The sequence below is a fragment of the Nannospalax galili genome, unplaced genomic scaffold (genome assembly GCF_000622305.1).
Source record: "Nannospalax galili isolate Female #2095 unplaced genomic scaffold, S.galili_v1.0 scaffold538, whole genome shotgun sequence".
NCBI classification, from domain to species: domain Eukaryota; kingdom Metazoa; phylum Chordata; class Mammalia; order Rodentia; family Spalacidae; genus Nannospalax; species Nannospalax galili.
This window is the reverse complement of record NW_008343842.1, coordinates 4,402,331-4,415,988: the sequence shown is the minus strand read 5'-3', so window position 1 is coordinate 4,415,988 and position 13,658 is coordinate 4,402,331. Positions and strand designations below refer to the sequence as shown.

At 53.3% G+C, this 13,658-nt stretch overlaps 1 protein-coding gene across 3 annotated transcripts in view; it reads left to right on the top strand.

Moving 5' to 3' along the window:
* Pacsin1 (protein kinase C and casein kinase substrate in neurons 1) overlaps window positions 1-13,658 on the top strand; it is a 53,801-nt gene that overhangs the window by 35,076 nt on the left and 5,067 nt on the right. Inside the window, exons 1-6 of one of the 3 annotated variants that reach the window (XM_008840128.2) lie at window positions 97-177; window positions 8,631-8,739; window positions 9,634-9,790; window positions 11,584-11,819; window positions 12,215-12,370; window positions 12,481-12,656. In XM_008840128.2, coding sequence (XP_008838350.1) covers window positions 8,677-8,739; window positions 9,634-9,790; window positions 11,584-11,819; window positions 12,215-12,370; window positions 12,481-12,656 — 788 coding nt within the window. In that variant the 5' untranslated portion in view covers window positions 97-177; window positions 8,631-8,676. Of the gene's footprint in view, window positions 1-96; window positions 178-8,630; window positions 8,740-9,633; window positions 9,791-11,583; window positions 11,820-12,214; window positions 12,371-12,480; window positions 12,657-13,658 lie in introns of those variants that run through there. The other 2 variants (XM_008840127.3, XM_029566923.1) reach the window with 2 other exon arrangements.

Genomic DNA, 13,658 nt, shown 5'->3' with positions numbered 1-13,658 from the left:
GGAGCGAGCGCCGGAGGGGGGACCCCGCAGGACAGACAGACCCCCCCCCAAGCTCAGCGCCAGGCCCCCTCCCCGCCCACCACCACGGAGCCGGCCTCCCGCCCCTCCAGCCCTGGCCTGGCCCCGCGGGGGCAGCGAGTGGCCACCTGCGCCCAGCTTGGAGCACAGCCCGCTCAGGTAGGCAGTGGGGGTCTGGAGAAGACTCAGCGGGGACCCAGGGGTCCCTGCCTTCCTGCTGGCCTGCACCTGCTAGGAGATGTCCAGGTCGGATGGGTTGGGACCAAGGATCTTGCCCCCGCCCACCTCCACCCTGCATCAGGACGGTCCCCTATCTGTCTGCGCCACAGCCACAAATCCTGATTTCGTTAATCTGCCCCACTCGCTGGCTCCCTGGGGGCAGTGGGCTGGGGCTGGGGGTGGCTAGAGAGTCTTCCCAACAGTGTTGTGCTTCTGGGAGGGGGTAGGAGCAGAGAGAAGTGAGCTTTCCCCCTCCCCCCGGGGCTCTGCTAGTCTTTGGCCATTTGGTACAAGCCTCCCACCTGACATCAAAGCCTCTGGGATGACCCCTGGTGGTCTCCAAATTGGCAATCAGGCAAGCTCATCTCTCCCCACCACCACCTTATCCCTTCAGATGGGCTGACCCCCCTCCTTCCAACTCCTGTGCCCATTCCCAGCCAGAGGGAACAGGAGAATGGTGGGTTTAGTGTGTCCATGCCCTTCCCTCCCCCTTTCCCGTTGATCCCTCTGCAGTGATGCTCCTGGGGACAGGCTCATTGCTGCTGGGGGCCGGGCACTGCAGAGGAGCCCTGCCACGGCGGCCACAGATGCTGCTGCTGGAGGGAGGGGCGGGGTGCAGCACTGGGGAGCAGCTCAGCAAGAGAAGCCTGGAGAGCAGGGGTCGGGGGCAGAAGACCCCTGGCTTTGAGGACCTGACCTACTCCTGTAGCTAGCACCCCCTGAGAGTTCAAACTCTTTGGTGGATCCTGCACCCAAGTGTGGGATTTCCCCTTCCCCTGGACATTCAGAGGTCAGGGGGGGAGGGGTTTGCAATGCTGAACAGCAGATGTGGTTTATGGCTGTGCCTCGTTTCTACAAATGTCAGGTAGGCAGCCTGCAACCTGCAAGTGTGGGTATAGAGATTCCTGCCTTGAAGTCAGGGGCCTGGGAGGTGAGAGGGCAGAGGTAGGCTAGCTACAGATCAGGCCCTCTGAGCCCCATCTCCCTCCTCCTGTCTTAAGCTGAGGCCTTGGGCTGTGTTCTGCTTCTCCTGCACCTTAGCTTGCTGACTTTAGGGCAGCTGGGCCCCTAGGGCAGGGGTTGGAGAAGAGGGTCTTTTAGCCAGCATCCCCCCTCCCCCACTAGCCTGGCCCCAACCTCCCCCATTTCTGCTCTGCCTGTCCTAGGCCACCAACCCTACCCCCCGTGTCCTTGTCAGATCCATCTTTGCTTGCTGTTTTCCCTATCCCCAGGCCACCAGGTTCAGGCAGTGGCCCCTGGGGCATGTCCCTTGCCAGAGTACCTGCCTGGAGGCCAGGCTGGGACCCCTGTACCCTAGGAGCCTCTCCCACCTGGGAGGGAGCCCAAGGAAGGCTCCAGCACTCACAGGCCTGGAGCTGAGAGAGACTTGGTCACCTGGTGAAGGAGCTCACGGGAGAGGAGGCTCTTAAGGAGCATCCCCAGGCTCCAAAACTGGCCTCCCCAAAGCAGTCCATCTCGTCCATGCATAAGCCAGCTGCTCAGACAGAAAGACAGACAGACAGACAGAGGGCACACATATGCAATCTCTGGTTAAGGAGAACCCAGAGCACAGGGTTAGGTGGTTGTGCCTCCCAGCCAGGCCCCACTCCTGCCTCCTCATCTGTGGGTACCTCACTTAGGGAACCCCAAAATTTGCCAAGACAAGGATGGGGAGAGAATTCCTGGAAACCTGGGACAGGGGGAGGCAAGACTGCTTTGTACCCTATACCCTGCAGGCACAGAGCTGAAGCCCACAGCAGCCTGGGGAGAAGGCTGTGCCTCTGTCCTACTGGACAGCTCCACCCACCCAGGCCATCAGCACCCAACAGCCATATGGAGTGTGTGCCCTGTGAGGGGGTGGGAGGTACCTTGCTCCTTCCCAGCCAACAACAGCTGCTGGCTTACCCAGGGAGGCTCAGTCTGTGTAACTGGACATGCTGGCTCCCCCACCTGGCTGGGAATGGGGTGAGGGTGGAGGCTGTGCTTGGGGGTGATGTTCTAGAGGGGATACAGAGTTTAAGCACTGTGGGGAGCATTAGGATTGGGGTGAGGATGGGTGATGACAGGTCAGAGGCTGGGTAGGGCTGTCATGCAGGCCACCCAGTGAGGCTCTGAAACTGGGGCTGGGGCAGTGCTTGCCTGGCCTCCCAATGGGGCATAGAGAGGGCTCCCTGTAATGCCTTCCCTGCTGGTGGGAGCCCACCAAGCTTCCAGCTGCCCAGTCAGTATCTGCCTGGTCCCCTGGGCCTTCGGCCTCGCTGGGGCCTGGCAGCTGGGGTGAGGCTAGAATTCCTGCCTCCTACCTCCTTTCGGATCTCTGAATTCATTTCTTGAAGGGAGTCCCATGAGGACTGTCTGGGGAACTTCAGGTAGAAGAAACGAAGGTCTTGGGCTTGGTATTTGTTTAGTGGGTTTTTAAGTTTATCTTTTTTACTTATTTGTGTTTATTTATTGGTGTTTTGTTTTTGTTTTTGTTTTGAGACAGGTTTCCCTGTAGCCCCAGTTAGTCTCACTATGTAGACCAGGATGATCTTGAACTCACAGAGATCTGCCTGCCTCTTCCTCCTGAGTACTGGGATTAAAGGCGTGCATCACCACACCTAGCCTTGTTTTTATTTTTTGTGTATGAGTGCTTTGTCTGCATGTATGTAAGTGCACCACTGCATGCAGTGTCTATGGAGGTCAGAAGAGGTTATCAGATGCCTGGAACTGAAGTTACAGATGGTTGTTAGCCACCATATGGGTGCTGGGAACTGAACTTGGGTCCTCTGCAAGAACAGCCAGTGCTCTTAACCGCTGAGCCATCTCTCCAGCCCCTTATTTTGGTTTTTGAGACAGTCTCGTGTAACTCAGGCTGGTTTATAAATACATGTATTTATATCCATATATGAGTTTAATATATTTAAACTATATAGCTGAGGATGACTGAATTCCTGATCTCCTGCCTCTACTTGCTGAGTGCCAGGACTGTGCTACCATGCCTAGGGGCCTGACTTTTAGACCCAAAGAGAAGTGAGAGGAAGCCAGACTTGGGCCTTTCTTTTCTCGGGGTTCCTAGAGATCCCAGATGAGACCCAGTAGTTCTGAAAGGGCTCTGGGATGTTAATTAAGGGTGAGCCCTCTGTCTGTTCTGAAGATGCAGGCTGTGGGACAAGACCTGCCTGTCCCCACTGTGTATTGGTCACCTACTACTTCCTACCTCTGCCCCCAGGGTAGGGGGTATGCACACCCCCAAGTTCACAGATGGGTAAACTGAGGAACAATTTAAGTAACCTGCCAAGGTCCCAGAGCTGAGAAATGGCAGAGCCAGAATTTGAACCCAGCCTCTAGTCCTGTGTGACCCATACAAGTGGGAGTGATAGCTAAGGCGGGGTGTGAGGAGAGGGTAGGTGAGAGATGGAGGACTTGGAAAGGCTTTTCAGGGGAAGTGAGGCTGAGTTGGCCCTTAAAGGGAGGTGGGGTTTGAGGGGAGAAGCAAGTGATGGTGAGGTGACAGCAAACTTGGTGGGACATGAGCCGTGGAAGCTCACGTACTCCAGAAGAAAGAGGGGGACAGCACCTCACAGCTAACCTCAATCCTGCCTGTATTAGGAGCCCCAACACTGGCCTGTGCAATCTGTCCATCTCTAACAGAGGAGGGCTCTGGGAGCCACCACGAGTGCATGTGGGATCTGAGGTGCTGGCCAGGAAGGCAACTCTGTTTGGGCCTTGCCTAGGGGTGGGCTGAGCAGCCCTGGGAAGAAGCCCTCAGGCCAGAGGTCTTGAGGGACACTACAGTGCTGGACTGGGTACCTAGGAGCATCAGGAGCAAGGGAAGGACCCAGCCGGCCTGCATCCTCCTCCCTATGAAGCTTGCTGCTTTGCCTGAGTCCCAGGTGCTTGTCTGGAGACCTGGAGGGACGCCATCCATCTCCATGGATCCTGGAGGCTAAAAACATATGTGAACAGGAGGCTGGCACAGAATAGGTGCTCAGAGTACCTGGGTGCTGTTTCCTGACTGCACAAGTTAGGAAACAGAGATCTCCCTTCCCCATTAAGAGACTTAGGATCTCCCTGGCAGCAGGTGGTAGAACCAGAGCCCCATACCCCAATTCTGCACACCATATGCTGTCCTCGGGGACACACATAGAGAGGGCTTCCCCTGAAAGGGGCCCATCTTCTCGTCCCCATCACCAGGGTCAACAAGTAACCCCAGCAGGGGCAGCAAATGAATAGCAAAGATCTGCCTTCCTTAAGATAAGTACTCTGGTGAATTAGAGCAGCAGCCCATTTTATAGATGGAGAAACTGAGGCCCGGAAGAGAAAGTGACCCACTGGGGTTTGAAACCAGTCTGGTTCCAATGTCTATGTTGTAGTCCTACACTGTTCTACCCCCTCATCCAGGGTCAGGTCCTAACCAGGACACTTTTTGGCTGTGTGACTTGGCTTACCTGTCCAAGACTTGGTGTCTTCATGACTAAAGGGACAGCCAGCCCTTCCCTTTGAGGATTGCTGGGAAAATGAAGGAGGTGCTGGGTGCGAGGGTCTGCCACAGTGCCTGTTACACTGCTCAGCCAAGCTCTGGTCCCCTCCCTTCCTCTCACCCTCATCCCTGTATCTGGCTTCTTTAACTCTACAGGACTCCCAGGTGGTGGGGCTGGAGAAAGGACTGGAACAACAGGGAGCTGTGGTGATAGCCAGGACTAAACCCAGCTTCACCATTCACCACCTCTGAGGCCCTGGATGTGCCATCTTTAATTACCCCATGCCTCAGTTTCCCCATCTATAAATGTAGATGAGACACATGTCAAGCTCCTAGATGACAGCCTAGCACGTAGTGGATACTCAGGAAATGTCAGCTGGTGACAGCCAGGGTTGATGTCAACATCACTTTTATGAGAGTGCTTGGGGCTGTGACTCAGTTTGCCTAGCATAGACGAAGCCCTGGGTTCCATCTCCAGCACCACATGAACTGGGTGTGATGATGCAGGCCTGTAATCCCAGCACTGTCGGGGGGCAGAAAAATCAGAAAGTTCAAGGTTGTCCTCCGCTAAGCAGTGAGTTTGAGGCCAGCCTGGGCTACATGAGACTATCAATAATGATAATAATAATAATAGTGGTTCAGTAAAGCAGATGGACTTGGTTCAGGACTCTGAATTCTAAACCCAGGCACCCTTTTCCTGAAAAGGGTGCTAATTAGGGTTCTCAGGAGTCACAGGACCAGCAGCCAAAGCAGCAGGGAAGGAGGAAAAGAGGGAGAGAGGGAAGGGGGTGGTGAGAAGGAGAGTGTAGATAAGGAAGAGAGGCAATTTGTTGGCTCACACTACTTTAGAGGTTGCAAAGTCCTGGGACACTACATCCTGACCTGGGAACTGGGGATGCAGAAACATGACTTGGTCAAGTCTCAGGAAACCCATGTGGACATGGTGTCACTGTGTCCCAGTCCAAGGGCCTGAGAACCTGGCGGGTGGTGGGGGGCATTGGTGCACATCCCAGTCCTGGGATCAGGAGACCAGGGAAGCATGTTCTCATGTTGCTGGGCAGAAGAGAGGTACCAGTGGTTTCCCCATAGCTCTGCCCTCCAGTTCTACCTGAGCCCTCTGCTGGCTGGAGGCACCCGTGCCCTCTCTGGGCAGCCACGTTTCCTGTGTCTGCCCCCAGCAACTCTCTCCCAGAGCCATCATCACCTCTACCTGGGGACACAGGCCTAGCATGAGCGCTGTGCTAGCTATGTGTGTCCCCTCAGTCCAGCCAAGTGGACATCTGACTTGGACTCTGGGGCCTTGCACCTACTAGGCCAGTGTTCCACTGCCAAGCCTGCCGTCTGCTGCTGTAGTGTTAACTGAGTCAGCCAGTGTGAATGCTGTACATAGTGCATGCGACAAGCAGCCCTGATACCTGCTGACTGTCACCATGGCCCTCACAGCCTGAAGCAACGCTTGCACATGGGGCATCTGGTCACCTTATAATGTGCCGTCCTCCGTCCTGTAGTCCTGCTGCCCCTTGCTTTCTTTCCCATGTCCCCTGGACGTGCTGTTTATGGTCTCTGAGCAGGTGCCATCTCATTTCCACCTGGCTCAGTAATTACTACCTGTTATTGCTGATGATAAAGGGCTTCAGTGCCAGGTGGCCTTGTGACCACCCATGAGAAAAATCAGGATGAGCCTTGTGCCCACTTGGTGGGCTGAGGAAGCCCAGAAGTCTGTTGGGTGTGTCACAGGGAAGACTGGCCATGTCCACTTCCTGACCCCTGGGAGCCTCAGCCCTGTCATTAAGAAGAATATGGCATTTGTTGGGAGTGGAACCTCCGCCTGCCTCAGTGTGTGTGTGTCGGGGGGAGCTGGCCATGTGGCACTGGGGCTCATTCACGCCCCCCTTTCTGCTTCCTCTCTCTGACCGTCCATGCCTTTCTTCCAAGCACAGTCCAGTGAGAGGCTGGGATGCAGAGGACCTGGAGTCTGTGTGGGCTGGCCTCACCACCTCATCTAATTCTTTTTTTTTTTTTTTTTAATTTTTATGTGTGTGAGTGTTTTGCCTGTGTATGAAGCATACCCATGTGTGCAATGCCTGAAGAGGCCAGAAGAGGGTATTGGCTCCCTGGAACTGGAGTTATAGGCAGCTGTTAGCTGCCTTGTTGGTGCTGGGAGCTGAACCCCAGTCCTCTGCAAGAGCAGTCAGTGCTCTGAACTGCTGAGTCATCTCTCCAGCCCCTCAGCTAGCTTTCTTATACAGCCCAGGCCCACCTGTCCAGGGGATGGCACTGCCCAGCACACACCTAGAAACACACACACACACACACATACACACACACACACACACACACGATTTTAAAAATCATAGACACTGTTTAAAAGAAATTCAGTTCATTCTCACAGGCAACAGGAACATGTCAGGCAGACCCAGCCTGAGAAACCCGTTCCACCTGCCTCCAGTCACAGGCTTCCCTGAAAATGACCAGCATTCCCATTTTGCTCTGCGGTCTTCCAGAAATAGTCCCTTTTTATATATACTTTCCTAGGCAGGCTGATCTTTGTGGTGCACACATAGCTTTGATGAGGTGGCTTGGGAGGGTTCTGCACAGGGACAGAGCACGGCTGCAGACCGGCACTGTAATTTACTTAGCCAGTGCCCTAGGGACATGGATTTGGGTCATTTCCAGCCTTTTGCACTGGACAGCACTGCTGCGGTAAATGAGTTGGTGTGTGCTCGGCCTGTGTCTCAAAGGTGAATTCTTAGAGGTGGTGTTGCAGCGAGGAGAGCTTTGGCCTGTGAGATCCTATAGGGAGTGGGCCATTCTGTGCCATGTCACTCAGTTCCTGACCACTGTGGTTTAGAGGCTACATGACACAAGAAAGCAATACTGGGTTGTTAACAGGCCCTGCATCAAGGGCGAGGGACATCCTTGACCAAGAGCCTCATGTGTTGGTGCCAGTTGAATCTGAGGGACAGTGGTTGGTAAGAGATGGGGTCATAGGAGACGGAGTCACCTGCCCTGTCCCCAGTGAGGTGAGGCTTTCAGGCCAGCCTTCTCTTTCTCCCTACCTCCCCACCAAGATCTCACTGCTCCGGGTTCGGTCCCCAAGGCTGCAGCACAAACCGTCCCTGGAGCCATGGCCCTCTGTGTCCTGACTATTGAGCCTGTCTTGCCCCTGTGGTAGTGAAGCCTGGTGGGGGAGGGGCCTGCCCCCTGGGCTCTGGGGCAGAGCAGGGCCTAGATTGGACAACTGTGATGCCTGCTGACAGATCCAGGGCAGACACATCCTGGGATAGTGCACAGATCACAGTATGACCCCAGGGCCAAGGAGCCACATGCCCTAGACATGCCAGGGGAAGACTTGGAGGCTGCTAATGGGGCTGTTGAGGCTGGGTGGGGACAGTTGAAAAGAGGGTGGACAGGGTCCACCTGGAAGAGTGGGGGAGCCCTTAGCCAGGGATGGAGACGGGAGAGGGGCCCGCTGCTAGCCCCTGGGGAGCTGATGCAGGAAGCTGGCACTCTGGGGGCTGAGACCAGGAGCTGTGTGTTGAGATCTTTTGGGTCTAATGCCAGGATCCAGTTGGGTGAGGAGAAAGGGGCTCCACCTAGGAAGCCAGTTGAGGCTCACTAAGCTGTGGTGTGAGCTTGCAGGTTGGGGAGGCTTCTGTGAGGGATGGCTTCTTAGAGAGAACTGGGGATGGATCTGGGGGAGGCAGAAGGAGCAAGTGTGGAGATGATAATTGAGATAGGTACCAGGGAGCTACAGATTGAATCAGGTTAACTAGGGATGGCAAGCCAGTCCCCAGACAAGAAGTACCCATCCCAATATGAGGCTAATCACGAAGCATCATCTTCCCTGTGTAAGTAGGACCCAGGCCTGGAATGGGGCATAGGGCACATCCCTCATTCATCCCTGTGGATCTCTCTCTTGCCCTTGCAGTGCATGAGCAGTTGAGCCTAACTGCCCAACTCTCTAGTGCTACATCATGTCTGGCTCCTACGATGAGGCCTCACTGGCTCCAGAAGAGACAACAGACAGTTTCTGGGAGGTGAGTGGAGGCCTAGGCTCCTGCCCACCCACCACCTGCCCCACGACCTTAGCTTTGCACCTCACCCTCTTGGAACCCCCTCAAACTCCCTGTGTCCAACAGGCAGCTATGGTTCTAAGTGGGGTGAGATACCTACCACTGAGCCTGGAGCCCCTCTGCCCACACACCTGCCCGAGTGAGCCTATGACACTCCTCACTCAGGGACCACCCCTCCCAACTCTCTAAGGACCTGGCTCAGACTCCCAGTACTTTATGCTGACAGCCACTGACACTTAACAGTTTATACAGCCTTTCCCTGATGTTTCTACTATACCCTCTGCCTGGTGATCAGGGATGGAACTTTGAACCATAAAGGTGGGGTGAGTCTGGGGACCCCACAGTTCCATAGGGGCAGAGGTAAGACTACAAGCCTGAATTTCAGGCACCTCCAAAACTGTTGGAGACCTGGAGATTAAAAAAAAAAAAAAAAAATCGGCTATTAGCTCTAGAAATGCAAAAGGCAAACTGGCAGACCTAAATTAATAAGTGTTTAATGAGATGCCTACAAAACATAATATTGTGTCAAGAAACAGCAACTCAACTCAAGCTTATTGACTGTATATAAATATAATAGATTTAGCTCACAAGTGCAAAATGAATAATTCATTCTAGCCCGAGTCCAAATTGTACAAAACCCATCCTGCTTTTTGTAGCAGCCAGAGGGTTGTTTGGAGTAGAAGGGTAGTTAGAGATGTGGGGTGCTGGGACCTGGCAAGCTGGAGGGCAAGCTGCAGGGTTTGCAGTTGGATGCTGGGCACCTGCCTTGCTTGGGATGAGGCCGGCGGCAGCAGGCCCCCTGCAGGCCAGAGTCGGGATTACAGGAGCTGTGCAGTTAACTGGCTGCTCCACCTGCAGGTGGGGAACTACAAGAGGACGGTGAAACGCATTGATGACGGCCATCGCCTGTGCAATGACCTCATGAGCTGCGTGCAAGAGCGTGCCAAGATCGAGAAGGCCTATGCGCAGCAGCTCACTGACTGGGCCAAGCGCTGGCGTCAGCTCATTGAGAAAGGTGCCCCCACCCCAGGCTTACCCTGTGTACACCCCGGGATTCAAACCTGTTCCCTAGATGCACCCAGCATCTCAGTCACAGGGCCTTTCAGGACCGCTTATGTCTTGGACCAAACCAGTCAGCCCCATTCTTCTGCTTTGTACAACTTTAGGTTGGACTAAAAGCCAAAAAACATTATTGCCTTTTTAAGCTTCTAGAAAAGTCACACTCAGCACTAACAACTGTTAGGTACTCTTGACCAAGCTTCACCAGCTAACATTACCATTTTAACCAGGATTTATTACTTGGTTTTTGGTCTTCTGAGGCAGGATCCCATGTAGTCCAGGCTGGCCTCCAGTTCTCTATGTAGCTGAAAATGACCTTGAACTCTGGATCCTCCTGCCTCCCCCCACCCCCAGAGCATGGATTACAGGTGTGCACCACCATGCCCAGCTTTTTCTTTTTTAAAAAAAAAATTGTAGTTTTTGTTTCATTTTGTTCTTTTGAGACAAGATTCCTCTATGTATCCTCTGGCTGACCTGGAACTCACAGAGATCTGCCTAGCCTTTGCCTCCTGAATGCTAGGATTAAAGATGTGCAACACCACACCTTACCCAGCTTCTTTTTATTTTTGAAGGTTTTCTATTTAGTGTGTAAGAGTGTTTTGCCCGCTTGTATGTATGCGCAGCATGCGCATGTCTGGTGACCTTGGAGACCAGAAGAGGGTGTTGGATCCCCTGGAGCTGGAGTTACAGATGTGAGCTGCCATGCAGGTGCTGGGAACAGAACCCTTCTGCAAGAGCAGTCAGTGCTTTTAACCACTGACCCATCTCTCCTGCCCCATTTTTATTTTTGAAACAAGGTCTTGCTATGTAGCCCAACAGACCTCAAAGTTGAGATCTGCCAGGCAAGGTTTTTCCTCCATTGATTTGCAGATTTTTCTGAACTATTTGAGAGAAACTTGCATCCATCACACCCACCCCATTGTTCGTGTCACCATCATTCAACTGGTACATGGAGGACATTTAATATGGTCCATATACACTTTTTAATTTTTTGACAGTCTGGCCTCAAAATCAATATGTAGCCCAGGATAACCAGTTTCTACCTCCCAAGTGCTGGGATTGCTGGCCTGTGCCATCAGGCCCAATTTATACGGTGTTAGAGATCTACTCCAGGACTTCCTACAAACTAGACCAGTGCTCTACCAGCTGAACCACATACCTCTATATACAAATCTGACTGTGGCAGTGGTCTGGGGCCTGATCCAAAATCATACATTGTATCCCGTTGCCATGGCTCTGGGTGCCTAGAATCTGGAAATGTTAGAAGCTGAGGCTTACCTGTTGCTCACAGTCTTTTCTTCCACTCGTTTCTAGACCCCATGAGGGCAGAGGCTGGGTCTGCTCCCAGTGGCCAAGATACCTGTCACCACTGGTTCTTGAGTTTTATATTCAGCTAATTTATGTAAAAACATTTACTCTGGGCCTGAAACTGTGCTGAGAGTGTTTAGAAGCTCCTGGGGTGCAGGGTGCCCCATGAGGGTTCCATGGTGAAAAGGGAGACAAGGGAGTAGGAACCGAGGCAGGTGTTGCGGGAGGAATGTGGGGACGACTGCAGGCTGGTTTGATGGTGGAGCAGTCAGAGAAGGCTTCCTGGAGATGGTGGCCGCCCTGGGCCTTAAAAGGACTGATGGAAGTATAGGGGGAGAGGAAAAGGGTGTTTCTGTTGCCATGGGAAGGAAAGGGGAAGCATGGGGGCGGGGCTTTGGGCAGGGGGTATTTGGGGGAATGAACCCCCTGCCTTTTCCCCAGGCCCGCAGTATGGCAGCCTGGAGCGGGCCTGGGGTGCCATGATGACAGAGGCCGATAAGGTGAGCGAGCTGCATCAGGAGGTCAAGAACAGCCTGCTGAACGAGGACTTGGAGAAGGTCAAGAACTGGCAGAAGGACGCCTACCACAAGCAGATCATGGGTGGCTTCAAGGAGACTAAGGAGGCAGAAGATGGCTTCCGCAAGGCCCAGAAGCCCTGGGCCAAGAAGATGAAGGAGGTGTCATAGATGGGTGGGGCAGGTGGTCAGCTTAGGGGTGGTGTGTCCCAGAGAGGGCATCTATAGACAGGGAGGGTGCCCACAAGGAAGCAGCATCACCTCTGGAAAGATCTAACCACACATGATCTGTGGTAGAGACCCATGGGGAAAACAGCACTGTACCTGGTACACTGCTTTCACAGAGCCCCAAGCGTGACTGGCATGTCTGCAAAAGTAGTGGGCAGTACCATGTAGGTCAGCACCCACAGATGAGGTCATGGGTTGAAGCCACAAGCCAGGGCCAGAGGTCCTCTGCCTCTTAGGAGAACAATATCACAACACTCAGTTACGGAGTGGGCAAGCAGGTGACAGGGATGGGCAACCACGTGTGTCTGCCCCCGACCCTCTCTCCACAGCTGGAGGCGGCCAAGAAGGCTTACCATCTGGCCTGCAAAGAGGAGAAACTGGCCATGACCCGGGAGATGAACAGCAAGACTGAGCAGTCGGTCACCCCGGAGCAACAGAAGAAGCTCCTAGATAAAGTGGACAAGTGCAGGCAGGATGTGCAGAAGGTGTGGGGATGGCAAGATGGTGGTGGGTCTGAGGGTACCTGGATTGGTGGTGCCTGGCAGCTGCAGGCCCAACAAAGGGCTCACCCTGCACTCCACCCTCGTACCCACAGATGCAAGAAAAGTATGAGAAAGTGCTGGAAGATGTGGGCAAGACCACACCACAGTACATGGAGGGCATGGAGCAGGTGTTTGAGCAGTGCCAGCAGTTTGAAGAGAAGCGGTTGGTCTTCCTCAAGGAAGTCCTAATGGACATCAAACGTCACCTCAACCTAGCCGAGAACAGCAGGTATACCCAGGCATGGCCAACCCAGGGTAACTGGCATGCAGGTGTCCCAGGCCTGGTAACAGGAAGAGGAGGGCAGACTTGTAGGATGTACCAGGAAGAGGCTGCAGATACAGCTTCTGTTGGGCCAACACATAATAGTTATCTGGAAATGTGGGCTTGGGTGAGGTGTGTGGTACTAATGGGGCCACTGGGACTGAGTGTGCCTGGAGCTGCTCTCTCAGAGAGCCTTCTGTATGGACTGGAGAGACGGCTCAGAAGTTAAGGGCACTTGCTGCTCTTGCAGAGGACCCAGGTTCGGTTCCCAGCACCCATGTCAGATGGCTTACAGCAGCCTGTAATTCCAGCTTCAGGGGGTCTAATGTCCTCTTCTGTCCTCAACGGGCACCCACATGTGTGCACATGCACATATACACAGACACATCAATTTAAAAAATAAACCTGAGGGCTGGAGAGATGGCTCAGCAGTTAAGAGCACTGGCTGCTCTTGCAAAGAACCAGGGTTTAGTTCCCAACATCCACATAGCAACTAACAATCATCCAAAACTCCAGTTCCAGGGGATCTGATTCTCTCTTCTGGCCTTGGAAGGCATTGCATACATGTTGTACACTTACATATATGAAGGCAAAACACTCATACACATGAAAAAAAGTATCAGTGTTCATAGGTGGGGTTTAGGGAAGTGATTGGATCCATGAAGACTTTGACTTCATCAAGGTATTAATTTCTTGATAGGTTTATAACTGTTTTATTAATTAATTTATTTATGTATATGAGTATTTTGCCTGCGTGTACTTAAGTACACCTATGTGTGTAGTGCCCACAGAGGCCAGAAAAGAGCATCAGATCATCTGGAACTGGAGTTACAGATAGTCGTTAGCTGTCATGTGGGTGCTGGGAACTGAACCTGGGTCCTCAGCAAGAGCAGCCAGAGTTCTTTAGCCATCTCTCCAGCCCCCGAAGAGCAAATTTTAAGAAATCATTTTTGCATCTTTATAACTATT